Source organism: Falco peregrinus, chromosome 4, assembly GCF_023634155.1.
Source record: "Falco peregrinus isolate bFalPer1 chromosome 4, bFalPer1.pri, whole genome shotgun sequence".
NCBI lineage: Eukaryota > Metazoa > Chordata > Aves > Falconiformes > Falconidae > Falco > Falco peregrinus.
The window spans coordinates 32,028,050-32,046,341 of record NC_073724.1 but is presented as its reverse complement, the minus strand read 5'-3'; the positions used below and the strand labels follow the sequence as shown (position 1 = coordinate 32,046,341).

Genomic DNA, 18,292 nt, shown 5'->3' with positions numbered 1-18,292 from the left:
TATGTCTTTTAGAGCTTACCTACAGTGCCAAGTACAAAGAGGAGACATATCAAAATTCACTTTTGTGTTCATGTCAGAGAAGCAGGGGGAGAAAAGACAGTTGCCACAATGCAATTCATATATAAGGCTTTACCCTCAACTTAGACTTGAAAAAATGCTTCCAAAAGCTGCAGAAATTAAGAAAAAAACAAACAAACCAGAACTACTCCTGTTGTCTTCCAGCAGTGTGCCAAGTATACACTCAACTGCCTGCAGCAGCACACCGCTTCAACCTGCCTTCTTCCTCCATGGGGCAATTAGGGTATTCATTATACAAATGCTTACACTAAATCAGGTCCCCCGTCAGTGAGGCTTTAAATCACTACAACAATCTCCCGTGGTTGTCCATTCCATGGTAAACCTGGAATTACTTGCTCCAGTCATTCCACAGTCAGGATTTGACAGGCTTGGTTTGCCAACCTACTGGCTTGCAATTTTACTGCTAGGGTATACAGGAGGACAACTGAAAGCAGGTTTGTGCTTTTTTCAGGAATGTGAAAGCCCTGTTTCAGAAAACTGTGCCTGATGGGTTTCATTTGCACATTGTGTGCACAGAAACAGGATGTAGTATTGTCTCAGCAAGGGATACACCTTGATAATCACTCCTGCATGCCAGCCTTCAAGACATTTCAGTGCAAACTAAGCAGGCATCAGATCATAAAGTACAGTTACTCTCCTCAAAATTAACTCCTGTCACTGTCCTTCCACAAACAGTGATCATATATATGATCTGTAAATCATGTTAATGGTCCATAAATCACCAAACATTGGGAAGAAAACTAGAGAATTACTCCTGAAGTGATTACAGAATACTTCATGTTAGCATACAATCAAAATTTTTACCAGACAATATGGAAGCTGAAGGAGACTTAAAATTTCAGTTGTAATTGTTAGGAAGTGCCATACACTTATAAAAATAACTGGCACATAGGTACAAAAATCCAACAAATCATGTCTCAGACAATGATTTCACATCTTCACACATAAAGGTGACCCGCTACTATCTTTTAGGTTCACGTTCCTGGTATGTGAAGGCCTTCTTTGGGGAATAAAGCTCAGTTGCCTCGACAGCTTTGCCAGCCCAAATGAGAGTCACTGAGGCAGGAACCTCACTCAAAACATTCCAGCCCCGTGCTGCCAAGGGACCAACAAAGGCCACAAACTTGTCCGTGTTCAAAGGGTAAAGCAGCAGCAGAAGACAAGTGCCTGTTTTGTCAAATGGCATGGCAGACAGTGGTGGCCCTTTGCTCCCTCTTGCATACTTTGGATTTCACATTCCCCATTCAGCTCACGGTTTACCACACCCCAAGCACAGCCAGCAGGGAACAGCCACCTACAGAACTCCTTTGGAGAGCGCTGCTGACCACAGAGTATTAGACCGTACACCTACAAAGGTTCTCCTGTTGGAAAACTTAATTCTGCCCTAAATATGAGATAGCATTTTGCACGAAGCATGCGTGACAGTAAGGTAACTGATTAAATTAACAAACACTTAATTGACAGTCCATTATACTGCTTACAGCTACAGTAGATGATTGTTTCCAGAAAAATGTTATTTCCTGAAAAGTATAATCTGATAAGAACCGCCCAGGAAATGTATACCAGTCTGAGAGAAAGACAGCAGACTGACTTCACATTTGATGATTTTCTGCAGATCATTATCTGTGTCATGGTTTGGAATATCACCTGCAATGCCTGTAGGGTGAATGAGAAAGCACTGATGTGGCTATAAACCACTAACAAACAGCTTTTGAGCTGTTTGCCAGTTTAGAAACTAAAGAATGGTATTGACTTCTTCTGCATATTTTCTGCTATGTGGCTGCTAAAGCTTCTTCAGATATGGTTAGAGAATTAACATTATCTTAATAAAGCTTGGATAGAGTTATGGCTCATTTAAGTTAGAATTGTATGAGAAATCCAATGCACTGGGCTTGTATCACAGGGAAATGTAAAGATCTGCAGAATGGAAAAGGAGTAAACCACGTCCACTTTACAGACAAATGTTCCAGTGTACAATTATACAAATATTCCTTACTATGAATATTTACTAGGACATGGGAGGATTTAAGTCTTTCTTCCCTGCAGTGTTCTGTGTCCTGGTAGCCACTGTAACTTTTAGAGGGTGAGAAGCCAAGAAAATATTCCTTCCTTACTGCAAATGCAGCTTTAAATTTCTTGTAAGAATTATAAGATCTATTTGTTAGGTATGACAATAAATACAGCAGCACTAGTAGTTGTAGCAGTCATCTCGATTTTGATTTTGGAGATTTTTTTTCTTTTTAAGAATAGTACATACATTTCTTGTCAGTATTTAATTAAAACAATTATGACACATAGAACAGGATAAAAAAAAATATATCTTTGTGTAGACCTGTAACTTCTGTAAAGAAGAATGCACAGTAATGGTATTCTCACAAAACATTAGGAAACATTTTTCTATCTTATCTCATGCCAGGTACATGCAATGTTTTTTTAGTCAAAGCAGGGTGTCAAATTGTCCTTATTCATAAAGCTCAAGGATATAGGACAAGAATATGGATGCCTTACAGTGTCTTTAAGTACCAACTGCAGTTTAACCAGAATGAAGAGGCCTGCAGATGTGGTGGGAGAATTTTTAGAGGTTGCCTTCACTAGAAATCTTGCAAAGATTTTCTCATGTGCTAATACTACAAGCTGACTTGTCAGCTTTCATTTCTCTTATAAATGTCAATACTCAATGTCACAAAAAGAGTAAGAGGACAGCTCAATTACAGTAGGTCAAGGAAATTCTCAGACAAATATTCCACATGAAGTTACTGACTGGATTTTCCTACCTAGAAGATACAATTGTGGTAGCCATATATGTCATCACTTAAAAAACTGACAGTTTGGAATAAAAAGGAAAAGTAAGAGTATTTCAAGTATTTAAGCTGGCCAACCCTGAAAAAGATGCATTTGCCTCTGAGCTGATCAGGATTTTTGAGTAAAGAACAAATGGTTAGTCCATAAAGTAGCAGGCACAGTTACCACGGAAAATCAAAATAGTTACATATAGTATCATCTAGTAGATGTATATGGACTGCCTTCTGCATCAGAATATTTTCTTGGAATGGGAATAACAGTGAATTTTGAAGTTAGATGTTTCTATGACTGTACATTTATACCAGCAAAACAGTATTTTGCATTGATAAAGGATAGTCTGTCCTTCTCCTCACTCAGACTAAGCATGTTATGAGGGTAGAAAGAACAATTTTGCTGCTGCAACCATGCAGATGAAAGGAACTTCAGATGCCACAACAATAAAGTTCAGTGATCATAGTTCTCCAGTCTCTTTACCAGCCTAATGGTGTGGCACAGTCATAAAAGTAGTAAGAAAATTTAAATCATGACAGAGTTAACTGAGATTAAAATACCCATTTTATGTGAGTAGATACACACAAACAAAACCTTCATATCGTGCATTTTTTTTTTTAAAAACAACTAGACCATTTTATACAAGGGATGAGGGAACTGAACCATTTTGAACTTTCAATTGGACTATGTATTAGCAGTTTTCTACTTTTATTTCTTCTGCTTCAAGTATAGACAGAACTGAAATGACTGCATGATACATAATTAAAATGTATGTCATAAACCTGACAACAGAAAGAACAGTACTTGATCAAAACACTCTTAATTTAACTTAATAACTTGATTGTGTATTTTACTTCAGCTAGACTACAAAATGCTTCTACACAGGAAATATTTTATTAGCTCTGCATTTGAAAGATTATTTTTCAGTAACCCACTTTTTTTCCCCATATATTGAGTTAATTCAACATTTGCAAAAGTGAACTAGTTTCTCTAATACATTAAACAAAGAGAAAAAATCAAATTATTTGGTGAGACTCTGATGGCAATTCAGATGTAAGAATTTCAAGTGATTCCATAAACCTTGATAGAGTTACTTTAAATTTACATGTGCGTAATTCAGATTACAATTGGGTCACGCTCAACCTAAATAAATTAATAAGCACTTATTTCAAAATATGATAAAAAGACTACTTGTGCTGGGAAGTTAAAAATCTTTTAGTTCTTGAATTTTAGGCTGTGCAATATATTTTTAAAGTACTGAGGAATATTTGCTGCTGCTTTCCAATTACTGAAAAATTATATACATTTTTATTCTTAGAAACAAGGTGCCTTGTCATACTGACTGAGGACTTCCTGACAGAAATAATTTATCTACTCCTGTAGTTCAGGATATGCTGAATAGACCATGCCATTATTCTGTTTGCTGCGCAGCAAATTGTACTTTGAGTGACTGGCTTGACAGAATTATCAAGGAAAGGCAAGCCTAAAAAGTTACAAAGAAATAAAAAGGTTTTAAGTTTTCTAACTGAGGACAGACTTTTGAAGTGAGCCTTAGTCATGCATGAACTTTTGAAAAAATGTTAACAGACAGCTCTTTCTAAACGAAAGCAAACATAGTATAGTATCGGCATACTTTTCCAGTCAAATATTATCAGTAAAGAACTGGCACTACCCTGAAGGTGTGCTCTGCCAGGTAGCTGAATATAGTACATGCAGGAGAGATTAAGCCATGGTTATAGCACTTACTAACAGTTTTATGGATTGAGTTTTATCTCCTTTTTCCTCTGTTTTAAAAGCAATTTTGCTCACCAAGGATGTCCACAGACATGATCCCAGATAGAACAAAGTTCAGGTTGCAGTAATAGATTTTTTTTTGCATCCTCTGCCATATGATGAAAACGGCTTATTATTTTGAACTGAATAAATTTCAGTTTATATGATGAAAATAAATAAACTCCCAAATATTTGAACAGACATGAGATTCATGTTTGTAATTTATCATTCAAATGAATTAAGAGGAGCTGTGTTTATTTTGTGGTGAAGTCTCAATCATTTTTCTGGGGGGGAAAAAATAAAAAGAATTGCACCAGTGGCCTGAAATAGGTAACAGTAAAATTCAATACCCAAAGAAATAAGACTTAAGTCCTTGTTCTTTTTCCGTTGCTGAAATTTTCCCCACTAAATTCAATACAATAAAAATTTCACTTCAACATGTTGGTTAAATTCATGGCAGTAGAGAGAATGTGCAAAATTCATTCCTTATAATCTCCACTTTCTTTTTCAACACCAACAGAAGAAAAATTAATGACTGCTTTAAATCTTTCTCCAACTTCTCGTTCTCTCCAGGGCCAGAAATAGTAGCATCCTCAGAGCAAGCATCACATGTCTTCGGTGGTATGCTGGGAAGCAGAGCTGGAGATACTGCACTTTCACAGGTGCCAAACAGAGAAAAGAAGAAACCTGGAATTCTGAAACTGTGTTTGGATGTAGTTTCACATGCTACATTCCTTTCTTTTTAGAAAGAGGGAATCTTGTTTCTAAAAGTCTTCAAACTTTTTTTCAAACTTGTTTAAAAAAAATAAATTGCATGTATTGAGTATTTAGCATATGCAGCCACTCAGAAACAATGCTACTCTGCACTTATTTTCTCAGCTACTAAACTCAACTTTTTAGATTAACCTGCAATTTATCATCACCATGTTATTACTAGCTTCAAGAAGTGTCACATTTAAGGAACGGTTCCTCAAACTTTGCTAGATTTCCTTACCTGTTCATATCATCTAGATGTTCAGCAGCAAAATAAAAACTTTTGATCTTAGGATGGCAGGCTTTGAATGCACTGTAGAGGAAAAACATAATTATACAATTATAATGGCACAACTCTTTTTTTTAATTTTATTTTAAATGTAAGGTAGTGTGGTCACCAAAGAATGAGATGATTTCAGATTTCCTGAGTTGTTGGATGCCCCCAAACGGTATATAAACATACAACTTTTAGGATTGTGCCAGATCTCACTAAGTAAAATACTCCTCAAGTACCTCTTTCTGAATAATGCTTCATTCATATCTGCATAAATATTGTTCAACAATTACCTGCAGTGTACTATATCTGGATAAAGTTAACTTTAAGGACATAATTTTATGTATCAGATAATTTTGCTGATGCACCTATCTGTAGGTGTCAGTTTTTCTGAACAGAAAACTGACTGAACAATTTATTCCATACAACACAAAAACTCTCAGTCCTGGTGATTTCTCACATCCTGATGACCTTGGCATTACCTTTAGCTCCAATGACTGCATTTCACACAGAAAAATGTGATGCGCTGATTGACTTCTGAAAAGCTGTTATAAATCAACACTGTGTTCTTGAGGTCATTCTAAGCAATGGGCAATTACATCTCATCTTTTCTTTCCACCAAAGTAATCATCATGACTGGGCTGAGAGGATTACTGCATTTCATACATAATATGAAATAAATTAGTAGAAAGAATTTTTAAACTATGTTGGATAAAGATTTATGGTGAAGTACTTGAAGATCCAGAAAATGCATCTGAAAGTAATTAATAATTTACAGTACAGAAGAATAATTTTTGAGAATAGCCTCAAGGTCTCTCTTAAAATAAGAACAAAAAATATGTAACAGTCCCAAAGAAAATAAGGAAAACTGCAAACACAATACATGAAGAACATTATCAGCATTTTTCTGAGACACAATGGATTTTATATATACATATATATAAAAAGATATAAATAAAATAACTCTCTCTAATCCATTGTGTCTCACAAAAATGGTAAAGATGTTCTTCATATGTATCATGCTTTCAATTTCCAATATATATGTCTGTGTATGTACACATATGTAAATACATGAAAATAGCTTTTAAGAAACCAATGATATGAAATTGACATCCAGGAAAGTTACTGCTAGCGAAGGTAACATACAATTGACATAAAAAGAATTCGTCTAATGCATTAGAACATGACACAATGTAATACAAGTGAAAGCAGATGTACGGTGACAAGTTACTAAGACCCAAAACCTGACTTCTTAAAATTGTTACAGCATCTGTCATCTGGATTCTTGGGAGTTTTTATCTTTATCTCCCAAGCAAGCAAGGAATTTTAATAGCCACATTTTATGTTTTACTATCCACTAGATACCAAATCAAGTAAAAAAAAACCAAACAATTTAAGCAGGGTGCAATTCTGAGAAATGAGTTGATTTTATGCTGCCCCAACAAAAGGAAAAAATGAAGCACTTCAGCAATGCAGCCCAAGACACAGGACAATAAGCCCAAGCTGACGTATCTTTTTTTTTTTTTTTTTTTAAATGCAGTTTTCATCTTCTGCCCTTTGAGACCATCGTGAAGAGTAGAGTTCATCCTGAAGAGATATGTTGACCAACTGATACAAGGTCAGTGTCTTCTTTAGAACTGTATGCACTAAAGATCATATCATTTTACTTTTGTAATTGCTTTTATGTACAAATTTCAGTGATTCTACAGTCTTGATAAAATAAAATTAATAAATAAATGAATAATGATAATAATAATGATGATAATAATGATGATGACGATGATGATAATAATAATAATAGTAATAATACCAACCAGTAAAAAAACATTAGAAGGCAAGGCAAAAAGTTTTCAACAATAATGACTCTAAAAACACCTCTGTGGGAATATGTACCTGTCACATTGCTACATATGCTTGAATTTGCATATAAATAATGAGTGGATTTGTGCAATGGCAAAAATCTGGACAGTGGCGCACACAGCTAGGTGAGAAGGAAAGTTACGTGAAACCTTTAGGCCATACCTTAAAAGCACAGCAAATCACTGTCATTCTCTTTTTTCACTCTGCCTCAGGACTGATACACTGTGTCATCAAACTCTGAGATGATGCTAACTATTTGGAGTTACATTAAAGATTTATTCCTGGCCATAAACTTGAGCAGAGGACTTTTATTTGGATGGTCTCTTTATTAAATGTAAAGCTTTTAAGTGTGAGCTTAAAGGTATCACACACACACATACTCCAACCCCCAACAAACAAACAAAAAGTCTGCCAAAACCCAAGGAAACAAAGAAGAAAAAAAATAGGAAAATAAAGGGACAGAAGCAGCCAAGCAGCCTTCTTGCTCTTCATTAATTTTGCTCTAGTCAAGCACTGTGATTCATGATAAAGTAAAAACACCTTCTTAAAGGGCACACAGAAATTTACCTGTTCAGTATGAGCTTATTTGTGATACAGCCAAATGATCATTGTAACAAAGTCTATCACTGTTTTAAGGGAAAAACTTCTCCTTTGATCCACTTTTTCTATTGTATCATTGCATTATTTCTGAGCATACTTACTACTTCTTGCGGCATTCACTGGCTCTGTCAATTTTAAATTCAGGTAGACTGATGAATCCTTCTGCTTTTTCATCCTGCAAAGACAGTTCTAGATATTACTGCTGTTAAGGTGTCAGAAAAAAAACCAATCACCACACTGAAAACTTAAAAGGTATTTTCACTTACCTGCTTCTTACATAAGGAATACTGATGTATGCTCTGCTCTGGCAAATCTCCCACAGAAGTCACTGGGACTTTTGCCAAAGTAGTAAGGCAGATCCCTCGGTGTAAAATACAATTTTAAAAACCCAGTTTTCTCAAACAATTTCACAGCTGAACCAGCATTTGAAAATATACAACATGACCAAATGTATTCAGGCAATTAGTAATTGTAATTAGTTAATTTTGGGGGAAGATGGACTAATTACTAAGGAGAAATGCAGTCTACTGTAAGAAATAGGGGGAAAAGCAATTTCAATGTGTGCTGTTTACCATCTTTATGATAGCACAGCTAAGAGGCATGATATCCCTTCAGCTACCTTCATCTCTCTCCAAGACTTAAGAGAGAAGATATCTGACCTTCCTCCGCTCTCCTCTAAAGATGTGCACATAGTATATTTTATCAGATATTCTATCTCCCTTGACTTCTCACAATTTGAAAGTGTTATTTATTTTAAGCCAGTAATACAGAAAACCACAGAATCTCTTATCTAACTGCTCGTAACGTTGCATGAGAAATTAATACAGATCATGAAAGTGAAGCTGCAGAAAACACATATGGATGTTAAGGAATTCCATGGAATGATGATCTTTTTCTCCCTATATCCATGGTTATTTATGCTACATATGCAGTCCATATGACTGTTTTCTTAAAAATGAATAAATGAAAGACACAAATCAGCATATAAAACCAGAACTAAAGTTGTTCTGTGGAAGGTACAAGGTTGTAACAGGCTTTGCATTAGCAGGTATTTTTAAATTAAAAGGACACTGTTTAGAATAATCTTGCTATTACTTTTTTGTATGGTTGCCTAAGGAAACACACTTTTGGCAAGAGCACTGTTTGCTTGTCTGTCCATCTGCCACTGAGGCTCCCCCTGCCAGCTTTTGAATCTACTGGTGATTGCAGACACTCCGGTGAGGCAGCTGAGGTCTCAAAAGTAATCAAGTCTCAGCAAGTTTCAGGGAAAACTGGGACGGGGGGAACCAGAGGTGCTCAGACCCCTGTCCATGGGAAGGTAAGGCACAGCTTAGCAGTTCCACATGCTCCTTGGCCACTGCTGGTGACCAGTTGTCGTACTTGTAGATATGAAGTACTGCCCTGATGAAGACCTCACAGTAGCACTTGAGGAGGTAGGATGGAAAGGAGGGAGTTAGAGTTACTGATCTGAAGCTAGGATCAAGGCACAAAGAGGATGAGTCTGTGGGAAAATGAGGCTTGGTAACTGTTCATGGAACAACTTGCTTTCTGCCTACTCAGGGAAAAGTTAGCGATCACAGTATTTAAAACAGGTTAAGTACAAATGCTTGGAGTGATTAAAAGAACAAATCCAGGACTGAGTGCGTCCACATGATGGCAATGATTTTATCCAAGCATATTTATTAATAAGACTAATAGGGTTTAAAATTAATGTCTCCTAACTCACTGGCAAAAAGCTTTTTTGCTGAAGTTGATATAAATAAATGTGTACTAATACAGAACATGTTGCACAATCAAAGCTGTACACAATTCAGTTGGGCTGCTCTAGCACTCTTAAGTTCAGCATGTATGAGCACTGAAATCATACCAACAGCTACAGAGAAATAATGACAGGAGAATACAACTGAGAAAACAAAACCATCTTCCTTAACTGCCAGAGATTTTGGTGATTTCACTAGCACAGATAAACAAGAAACACCAGGCAGCACATCATTAAAGTTTATACTCCCATTGCTAAGCCTGAATGACAGGATTAAATAACTACCGTTTCCCTTTCAAGGTTTGAGGACAGATTTACTCTAGACTGGTGAGAGCAGGACACAGGAAAGTACGTTATTTCTCCTTGTAGCAAAAGGTGAATTTGAAAGACTAAATGTCCCCAGACCTTAATGGTATATTAGTCAGGCAGTTAATATTAATTTCAGTGTGATTATTTGGGTGAATAGTTACTCACATATATAAGCACTCAAAGCACTGGCTTTCCACTAAATCATGACAACAGCACTACACAGCGTATTTGTTGAGATAATGAGCACAGATGCTTACCTCTTCGTTGATATACCAATATAAAGATGTATCCTTCAGGACAAACCAGTATTTTTTCCATTTCTGGGAGAAGTAACTCTTGGCATCTTTCTTTTTCCAAAGCCAGCCTTCACAGTCCCCTCGACCAAGATCTTTACACGAGATCCGCCTTTTGCTTTTACCAGGAATAGGAGCTGAAAATGGCAACAAGATGATGTGAAAGATTTGACTTGTCCACTAAATCAACAACACAGCTAGTCAGAAAGCTATGCATTTGCTTAAGAAAATTAATTTAAAATTTCAACCTCAATTTCCCATGAATAAATTATTACAAACATCCTATTTCGACCACAAAGTCTATGCAAGGCACCATAAGTCAAAAACCAAATGAAACCAGGCATGGTCAGCACCTCACAGAGCTCATATTCTGTGGATAAGAAGGAAAAAAAAGGGGGGATGACAATGACACACAACACAGAAAGAAAAAATTACAGAGAAAAGACACACAGCACATAAATTCATGTTCTTTCACACTTGGCTGCCAAATACAACTATGTAAATACTTCACGGGTATTCAAAACCCTCACTTTGCAGATCATTTTGCAACTCAACCGTTCCTAAGGCATTTGTACTTTTAAATCAAAGGAAGGCAATTTACAAAGATATAAAATACATGATGGCTTAGGTAATGAGCAAGGGCTGCAGTAAGGCATTACATGCACACAGCTGGAAAAACCAGCCTTGGCTCTGAAGAGGCTAAAGTCTCAGTATCCAAAAAATACCCAAAACCCAAGAGCAGATATATGTAGGTGAAGGAGCATTAAGAAACTATGAGACATCAGTAACGGACTAACACCTTCTCAACACAATCAACATAACCAAACACTGGATTGGAGCTAACAAGTTCTGGTTCCTCAGATACTGCAACACCATAAGCATTAATATTGGCAATCCCCTTCCTATCAATAGGTGAAAACAAATTTAATTTTTACCTTTGTTCTTCTTTTTACTTTTCTGCTGTAGAGAAGACTGCTGAAATGTCTACAAAAAAATCAAAACAGAAGATGTGAAAATACACTGTTTATATTTAACATAATAAAAGAAGTGTAACACTGTGAACAGTGAAGTCATCACCAGGTAACACCAGCCAACAGACTTATAGGCCTAAGAAAAAAGGTAATTTTAGTTCATTTGTTCATAAGGTTGTAAAGCAAAAGCACACAGTGAAACATCTTAAAATAGACCACAAATTCGTTTGCCAAAACTGAAGTTTCTCTCTAAGATGGTCATCTTTCTTTCTGTTAATAAGGAATGTCTCCTTTTGGGTAGTATGATAGTGAGGCTACTCAACCTGTGCATGTCTAAGACATCACCTAATTAAGGCCTTCTTGACATAAATATGCAAATTAACACGTTGTCTACCACAGGTGTGAAGGCATTTATATGATGGTCTGTCATGGATTAACCCCAGCCAGCAACTAGGAACCGCGCAGCTGCTCACTCACCACCCTGCCTCCTGCCCCAGCGGGATGGGGAGGAGAATCAGGAAAAAGGTAAAACTTGTGGATTGAGATAAGAACAATTTAATAACTGAAATAACGTAAAATAAATAATAACAACAACAATTGCAATGAAAAGGGGGAATAGAGAGAAATAAAAAACAAAAGGAAAAAAAAGAGTGATGTACAATACAATTGCTCACCACACACTGACCTGATGCCCAACTAATGCCCAAGCAGCAATCAGCAGCTCCCAGCCAACTTCCCCCAGTTTATATACTGAGTGTGACATCGTATGGTATGGAATACCCCTCTGGCTAATTCAGGTCACCTGTCCTGGCTGTGTCCCCTCCCAATTTCCCGTGCCCCTCCAGCCCTCTCGCTGGCAGATCCTGAGAAACTGAAAAGTCCTTGACTTAGTGTAAACATCACCCAGCAATAACCAAAACCATCAGTGTGCTGTCAACATTATTCTCATATTAAATTCAAAACACAGCACTGTACCAACTACTAAGAAGAAAATTAACTTTATCCCAGTTGAAACCATGACATGGTCTTTAGAACATCAGACAATTTGCTCAGAAACGGGTCTAATGTTTTTCAAGACACCAATAGAATTCTACTAAATCAGAACTGGGAAAAAAGTTTCCCAAATAAATATTCTGAAATAGAAAACACTATATTTTTTACTATGTTTTGACTGGAAGTATTTCCCTCCAGTTGATCCACTCCCATGAACCAAACCATTGCCTTGGCAATGAGACAGAATAGAAATTATTCCTTTACTTAAGATCCTAGCTTATTAAAATTGCCATACTTATTAACACATTCTACTGTAACTTCTGTTAAAAACCTTTGACTTACATAATCACTCTAGTGAATTAAAAAATAATTCTGTATTTAATCATTCCAAAATTTAAAGACATGATTTTAGTTATTTTGAATTTTAGTTTTCTATAAAGATAGACAAATGTCTTAGGGCTGAAACTAAGAAAAGGCCACATTAGTGTCCGAGTATTAAAACTTCTTACTTCAGCTTACCATGAATCAATTAAAAAACCCAAAGTTTTTGTGCCACTTGACAAAAATACATCTAAGCAAAAGCACTGACAGCCCTGTGAACCCAAATCCCATTCCTAGCAGATAAGACAAACCCTCACCCCATCTTACAAGGCTCCCTTTTCGGTTCAAGAAGCTGCTTTTCACCTTCTCCTCCCTGCTTCCTGCACACCTGAGCTCACAAGCAGGAGGCCGAGGCTCAGCTTCCAAGGACGTCTCACCGCACAGCTGAGACATTCTCAGGCAGTAAATACTAACATGTCCGTGGGGGTAAATTACCAGCAATACAAACGATTATTAAGTGTAATATAAAAAAGTAACTGACTCAGTAGATGTGCTGAACCCTTGTAGACCATATCTGAAAAAAGCTACTCAACTGTATTGCCACCTCAGATGGTCAAAACAGGCTTCCACTTCAAAACAGTGGAGGAAAAACGAGCCCATTTGTTTTCATTCCCTGGCTCTTGTCCTTTTTCTTCTGCTACTGGTATCAATTCAATCAGCACCAGCTCTCAGCAAGCCAAGACAGCAACACCATCCCAGCTTATGTCACATCAAACATTTTGACCTGCGTAGGATGAAGAGAGATCTTTATGGCCCAGGAATAACAGAGTTACTGGACAGAAATGTGCAAATAAATCCCTCTTAGATGTTTTGAAAATCTTACCTAACTCAAGTGGTTGAAAAAACACACACCTGCACAAACCCAAAACTTCTCACCTTAGTACTTCTCAGTTCACAACCCAGATAATTTTTTTCTGCTGCTTGACTTTTCTGCACTAATATTTTCACAATGCCAAAACAGAAAAGGAAAACCTCTGCTTGATTTTCTTATAAGTGACTCTGAAAGCAGATGAGAGCAATATGAAAAGCCTTCTCTTTAAATGTTTTGTCTGTAAATTGAACCTGCAAATGTGAGCCCGCACCTCTCAACTTCTGAGTCAGTTTTTGGGAAGAAAGGGTAATGAAGGGGTATCAGTTTTTAATAGGAAGACAGCATGTAATTTAGATGTCTAGCCATTTTTCCATACATTATGTCATATTGCAAAATAGAAAGGTTTCATTAAATTCAGTTATTATTCTAAATTAGCTCATTAAATTATAATTAAGGACAAAATCTACAACAGAGTGAAGTTCCTGGGAACTATTCAACTGACTTCAGTGATTTTAGCTAACACTATAGATTATTTTACATAGACTTTGGGCTTTAAGTTGGTTTGTTCTTTACAGAAACAGCACCAGCTATTTTTTTACCCAGATGTATAAGCACTGTTCATCAGTCACTGCCATTCAGTTTCTAACTCACATCATAGGTAATGCAAAAAACCCCAAGTTAGGATAAAATCTAAAAATGTTTCTTCTGTTGCCTTTTTTTTTTTTAGGAAATCATCAAATGCATTCTCTTTCCAATTATTAGATAATGCTTAACACCATTTTCTCAGTGCCGTCTAGAATCACAGAATGATGAAGGAGGTCATGTCCTTCCTTCTGCTCAGAGCAGGGCTTGCTTTGAAGCCAAGGCTGGATCATGTTCTTCAGGGTCATCTCCAGCCTAGATCCAGCTCCTCCAAAGAGGGAGATTCCAATTCCACAAGCTCTTTAAGCGACCTGTACTAATGTCAGCCACCATAATTCTTCCCCTTTTACAGCTTAATTCTATGATGTGGCAAATATGGAGATCATATAAATACTTCTCTTTAATGCCATGAACCCTAAAACTCTGGATTCACACCAAAACCAGAAATCTAGTTGTACTAAAGCAAGTTTGCTGCAAGACTGTTTAATCACCCACCCACAAGGCCAGATCTCAACATATGTTCACTGCATTTTGATTCTGATAGATCTTGAGCTTTGAGCAACTGCTTTCACATACAATTTGTCCTAGTTTCCAAGAATTCACCTTTCCTACTAATTCTGAGATCAAGCATGAAATGAAATCGAAAACAGCATTCTATATTAAAGAAAGTTGTTAGTAACTCAAAATAATAAATAAAATGGAAACAAGACTGTCACTGAAAAGATGAAATGGAATACTTTAACCAATGGAAACTGTCATTCTTGAAGAACATTTGAAACTGTTTAATCATATTCTGAATTATATGCTAATCATATAGTGAATTATATGCTTTTCAGTTCCCCAAAATACAATTAGCAAAACTTTCCATTAACCAAAAACAAGGTGTCACTTGCTGTTTGCGACTCCTTTGAATACCCCGAGCCTTTTGGCTTGTTGTGTTTAATAATATACCTAAACTAAGCCCTCTGACAGTTGCACATCTAAGTAGAATATCAAATAAACATTTTAGGTATATATATATATATATGTCTAACTTTGCTATCAGCGAAAGTGCTCCAAAGCACATGTATTTCAAAAGGAACAAAAAATCATTTATTAAAGGGATTTTTGCTATGTTTCTGGTTTTTTAATAAGGTGCTAACCTGCCTGTAGCCCTGCCTTTCTGAGGGGTTAGCTGCACATCCCATCAGCCAAGGGAGTTTTCATTGTGCAAGGAAGAACCGTAACAGTTCTCCTCTTCCCTGCAACTGTTCATTACCAAACTTGCTATGTGTGTTATATTTACTTCGACACTCTTCGAAACGCTTGACAGAGTTCTGAAAGCTCATCACAAGATGGCACAGCTGTAAAGAGCAATCCGCCCTGTGGTATGCCTTTCCATGCTTTCAGGATTATAGCACAGTAATACATAGTAAAAAACCTCCAGATGGAGGCTCACACTAACAAAAGAGGTCACTAACGCCCTAGAACTGTATTTGGTTGTTCTGCAAGAAAATAGTCACATACAGATGGTATTATCAACAATATCTGCTTGCACACAATCACACATCAGCATCTTTGTATGTATAAGACAAGATTTTCCAGAAATGAGACTTTTAGTATTAATTTGATAGCTCTCTATTTGGAAAAATGTATTTAAAGAAAAGTGTTAAATAATTTACATTTCAATTAACTTATTTGTTTCATGCCAAATAGGAAATTTAATAAACTGATCTTCCAATACCAATATTAAATTGCAGTGAAACTGCTATCAGGAGAGATTAATATTTGATAAAACTCATGTTATGATGAAAGTTAGAAAATTAGTATTCCAGTTGATACCTCAAATAAAAGTAAAAGACAAGCAGACTGGTTATCAAAACTATTGATTTGGAAGGACTGGGTTATTTTGCCAAACTTTGAAGAGTCTGAGGAGGAAGTCTAAAGATCTGGGGTCAAAGTTTTCCTATATAAGAACTTCTGTAAGATCTAATTTAAATTCCACCTGTGACCAAGAGAACGTGACATCCCTGTCCAAAAAGCAGATGTATTCTAATAGTTACATGAACCCCTCCATGGCTGCAGAATTTGTAGGTCTATATATATAAAAAAAAAAAGGCCATAACTGAAGCTTCTCTAAAGATCTGGATTGGCCGTAGCAATTAGTACTAAATTTGACGCCTCCTAAAATCCTCTTCCCAGTGCTTATTTCTTTCTTCAGAGATTTGCCACTTGCTCATTTTTGGAAAGTCAGAAGAAAAACCAGGTTATGGAAACAATAATAATCTCTAACGCTTTTACCTGAACTTGAGCTCAGTCTGATTGGGAAGGAAAATGACAGGTATCTTTATAGCTTTTTTGAGAGCTCAAGTTGAATCCAATTTTTCTCAAGCTGCAAGTTTAGATACTAAGGAACTGTTTACAGTCAGACAGTTCCCCTCTGTCACTCAAAGATAACCTTCTCTAGTTTCAGTAGAGTAGCTTGTAACGTTTCTGATTACTGAAACTTTCTCCCGCAGATGGAAAAGACAGTATCTGGAAAAAAATGAAAGCTGGTGCTGCCAATTATTTGATCTCTCACAGTCAATACGTTGAGAACACCAGCAACATTGTTTTCATAGTTTTGATACACCACGTATACATGTTTCTTTGCATTTGGTGTGTTGAGATCTAAAATTTTAAGGCTAAAAAGAATAGTGAAAAGGGGGGAAAGTTCAAAGCTATTTATATTGCACTGTCACACTATTTGTCACTATGAACAACATGCTTAAGGGTACTCCCAACAGAGGATTTTTCCAAAATTTTTTTGTTTACCATCTTGCTTAATCTCCATTAAGAGATAGTGATAGATAGTATTAATTATTTCCATGGATATTTGTGGAAAATATAACTTTCAATGTCTATTTTACAAAGGTATGATGAGCAAAGACCTCTGGCAGCTCAGAAAGTTTGAAACCTGCCAACCAAGCAGCAGAATTTCAATCACAACAGCTGTTTTGTTTACACCAGGAACAGGTATTGACCTTTTATCATGTTTAGCCCTCAAAATAAGCAAGAAGACTACAATTTATAGTCAGCTAGGTCTTGAAGCTAGCTGAGTCCACACAGGGCATCTGCAAGGCAGTTTTTGGAACAAGAGCTGAAGCTAGCCACACGGGACTTTTATTGGCACAGCAGAGAAGAGGCGAGACATGACTTGATGCTCTGAAGGAATCAGTTACCAGGGCTAAGGGTCAAATGAAGCATCTGTGGGTGAAATTACACTCAAAAGGGAACCTACTAAAATGTGGGATAAGGAAAAACTACGCTCTAAGTTATGATCCTGTTTAGGAAGGCAAAGACTTCACTGCCTTGTTTGAATAGTTTTGTGTGCTGATTGGGGTTCAGAGACTGCTAATAGATTATCTGCAAAAAACCTCATGCTTGGCATACCTGATTTTTCAGGTCATGCAGGGTGTTTTAGGAAATATCCCTGCTCCTGTCATTACAAATGCTAAGATTATTCCAAATCCTACTGTATTGTCTTCTTATATTTTGCTGAATAGTTTACTTCTGAATTTTGAACTTTTAATACATTCAACATTCTCTGATTTATCTGCAGCTACAACTATGTGGTTGCCCCAAACTGGTACCAAGCGGCACTAAGTTGTGAATAAAGTATTTTAAATATGCTGCGAGCTCTAGTTTACACAACCCTTCCAAAAGTGGGGCACCACTCTGGATAGGTAAAATGCAAACGCAGTAAATGGGATGGTCCATGTGAGAGGAAATCTAATACAAAAGCAAAGCAGTGGATTTATGAAAGCAGATCCAGAAATATTTCTTATGCTAAAGTCAGAGGCTGATGACAAAACAGTCATCATATATGAGTAATTCAGAAATCCATGGTGAGTTGGAATGAAAAGTGATTTACAGACAAAGGATGCCACAGTTGATTAACAATGCCCTGAAACTTTCAGTCTTGCCTCCCAAAGCAAAATTTATTGAATCAAATCTTGACCTTTTGGTGCTTTGCTAACAGAT

General features: G+C 36.6%; 1 protein-coding gene across 6 annotated transcripts in view; it reads right to left on the bottom strand.

Annotated features, from left to right (window-relative positions):
• CNKSR2 (connector enhancer of kinase suppressor of Ras 2) overlaps positions 1–18,292 on the bottom strand; it is a 220,812-nt gene that overhangs the window by 50,596 nt on the left and 151,924 nt on the right. For all 6 annotated transcript variants that reach the window (XM_055802894.1, XM_055802895.1, XM_055802896.1 and 3 more), the window contains 4 exons: positions 11,428–11,476; positions 10,457–10,629; positions 8,233–8,306; positions 5,639–5,710 (listed from right to left, as the gene is read on the bottom strand). In XM_055802894.1, coding sequence (XP_055658869.1) covers positions 5,639–5,710; positions 8,233–8,306; positions 10,457–10,629; positions 11,428–11,476 — 368 coding nt within the window. The remainder of the gene's footprint in view (positions 1–5,638; positions 5,711–8,232; positions 8,307–10,456; positions 10,630–11,427; positions 11,477–18,292) is intronic.